The following is a 3,082-nucleotide window of genomic DNA, read 5'->3' on the forward strand; positions in this document are numbered from 1 at the left end:
CCTACCAGGTTTTTGCTGAAGAGGGTTTGAAGCTTGCTTCAAGTGTGCAAGCTTTCTCAAAACAGGTAATGCACGTATCCTTGCCTGGTGCTGGTGGTGATGTCATAAATACCCACTTTGAGGGTATATTATTAAGGTATAAAGGTATTTAAGGTTTAAAAGATGGGATTTCATTGGAGTTGTTATAACTTCCTTATTTACATTTCAGCTGAAAGATGATGATAAGCTTATGCTTCTCCTGGAAATAAACAAGCTTGTTCCTCTGTGCCACCAGCTCCAGGCAGTAACTAAGACACCTTTGCAGAATCAAGTGTTTCTAAAGGTAAAAGGGAGGGTGGGACATTCAGGAAAGCGCTTGAGAAACTTTCACACTTCTTCTTTTATTAGGTTAGCTTCCAGCCCCTTTTTCTTTAAATAAAGTGTTAATACCCACAGAAGAACCATGTATTTCCATTTTTCCTGCCTTGACTGCAAGAACCATTTATCATCTGCAGTTATAACTGACCCCAGGAAGTAGTAGGTTCACCAAGTAAATTAGCTTTTTGGACATGATTAATACCATAGCACGGAGCAGCTACCCTTAAATCCCAACATCATCACCTGACTAACTAGGGCACAGACACCTCAGAGTGAAGGGCTTCTGTTGTTTTTTTTAGGGAGTTTGAGTGAAAAAAAGAGTGAAAGGAGTTGCAAAGAAAGGGGTTCACTGCCACTATTTGGTGCCCTTTGAGAAGCCCCTAAACCGTCTGAAATAGAACAGGTTGATTTTCCATCCATTCTTCCTGGGGTTCCATGAAATTGGCATGAGACTTGGGCAACAATCCCTGCTTCCTCCTTGTTCTGGGATCTCAGGTCATCAAGTCAGCTCAGATGCCTTAATCTGTATACCCTTTGAGATCCCTTAGATTTCTATAATGAAGAAATGGTTACCATTTTCAAACTAAATGCTAAAGTCTTTTGAAGGCCTCCTTATAAGAATTTGATTTGCTTGCTTTCTGTCACTATAGGTTGATAAGAGTATTACAAAGACAAGATGCATAATGGCTACTTTGGTCCAACTTCTCTCACTTTGCTATAAACTGCTGAAGAAGGTAAGATAATTTGTGTATCTTAAACTCACATTTAAAAAATTAGTCTAAAGGAAAGTGCAAAAGAAAATAGATACTATTTAATTTTGCAATTATTTTAAGAGTAAAGTAAAGCAGAAACTAATTTTCTTAATTCTTTCCAGAGTCAAATGGACAACAACAGATGAGTCTCAGTTACAAATAAAGATTCTGTGGATGGTAAAACTTGAGAAGCTTTTGAGGTCAGATCTCTGGAACACCATGTGGCAAAGCTAACATTTTTAGAAAGCAAATGATTCTTTATATTTCAGAAACTGAACAATTTTGTAAAGACAACAAACTGAAATCTTGCTTTATTTTCTGATCATGAAACCAATTGTGAAGCTTTCTGACAACTAATAAATGCCATGGTAGTTGCTATATTTCTAATTGCAGTGTGATTTTAGAATAGGACGTTGCCATGAATAATGTTTAAGTCAAACCAAATATCCCTACTGTCTTAATGACAGTTTAATCCAAAGAAACTACTTTGAATATATGATCATTTTGGCATATTTTACCCTAACTTCCTATTTTTTTAAATTTAAGCTTATCATCTACTATACCAATTTGCAGCAGAAGAGACAAGTAGTCTGGGTGATGCAGGGTTGTCCTTAAACCTGTGGACTCCTCTTCAATCCCTCCGTCCACTGAGTATGACTGGGCCTCTGCTGTCCCCTCTGTCACAGATCATCCATGCCAGGAGCACACGTGTGTTCTCTAGTAAGGGTTTCACGGAGCACAGGAAATCTGTTGTGATGCATGTCCCTCTCCCACCCAAAAGCAGGGTCATGGAGCTTACTCCACGGAATCCTGGAGGAACTCACTAGGAGATGGTTTTAGTTCTCCTTCTAGCATAGCTGGCCTGTCTGCCCTGAATATTAGCTGGAATCCTAAGCCTATCTTACGGGCTTAAAAAGTAGTTTTTGTACTTCTGAGTAGTGACTGATGGAACAGAAGGTAGAAGACAGAGAATAATTGAACTGAGCTTTTTAAAATAAATTCTGAGTAAGCATACATTTTATATATGTGTCTTTGGAATGTTCATTATAAAACAAATAAACAACTTTAGTGTTTTTAGTTTTACGGTTTAAAGCTTTTGTTTTTGTGGGGTGGGTTTTGATAGAAGGATCTGGTTATAAGGTCTGTCCTTATGATGTAGTATAGTTAACTTTGTTTTTTTGTGCTTGTATCCCAGTGCTTTGAAATTTATTTTGAAATCTAACGGGACATGTCAGTGGCCAAATGGCAGTAGTTCTGTAGGCTCGTCTGATGATCAGTATCTGGGTCAGCCATCACAGTCAATGTTCACAAGATCCTGAAGAACCACCAGTTAGCTAGTCAATATTTTATTTAGGCAAACTTGAATTTACTGTAGGCCTTGGAGAGAAAATGGGATGCACTCAGCTTGGTTATGACCTTTATAAAATATTTCTTTATAAAAATCATCAGACATGATTTTTATGCCCTGACACCAAAATACTCTTTTAAATTACAATGGAAATATAGGGAAAATGATGTGAGGTAATGTTATATGTAAAATAGATACATAATTCTTTTACTATCTTTAGTATCTTTGTTTTATGACACCTTTGGGAACCCTTTGTGCTACCTGAAATGGGAATTTGCTGGTTTGTGCTTACACTTTCAGCTCACAGCACTATCAAGGTAGATGTTTGTAGAGTTAATACCTGTGTCACATCTGGTGGGTCTACTTAGGGGAGAGTCATGCTGGCACTTAAGTTAAAAGTTTCCTTGTAAGTCAAAAATAATTTTAAAAAATTTATTTACAAAAGAGTTTACATACCTGAAATGAGAATTCTCTTATTTAAATGCAAGTGGTGGTAGAAAGGGATAACATCACTTCAACAGCATAAGATGATAGAGAACCAAAAGAATTTACATGTCAATGATAATCGTTTTATTTAAAACCATATAGTTATATGTATGTATGTGTTGCAGCCCTTAAGGAAAAA

General features: G+C 36.9%; 1 protein-coding gene across 3 annotated transcripts in view; it reads left to right on the forward strand.

The window, feature by feature from the left end:
* CTNNAL1 (catenin alpha like 1) overlaps positions 1–2,189 on the forward strand; it is a 58,760-nt gene extending 56,571 nt beyond the window's left edge. For all 3 annotated transcript variants that reach the window (XM_060154679.1, XM_060154680.1, XM_060154681.1), the window contains 4 exons: positions 9–65; positions 209–322; positions 1,008–1,091; positions 1,232–2,189. In XM_060154679.1, the coding sequence (XP_060010662.1) occupies positions 9–65; positions 209–322; positions 1,008–1,091; positions 1,232–1,255 (279 nt within the window). In that variant the 3' untranslated portion in view covers positions 1,256–2,189. The remainder of the gene's footprint in view (positions 1–8; positions 66–208; positions 323–1,007; positions 1,092–1,231) is intronic.
* Positions 2,190–3,082: the final 893 nt, after the last annotated feature.

This window comes from Lagenorhynchus albirostris, chromosome 7 (assembly GCF_949774975.1).
Source record: "Lagenorhynchus albirostris chromosome 7, mLagAlb1.1, whole genome shotgun sequence".
Lineage (NCBI taxonomy): Eukaryota > Metazoa > Chordata > Mammalia > Artiodactyla > Delphinidae > Lagenorhynchus > Lagenorhynchus albirostris.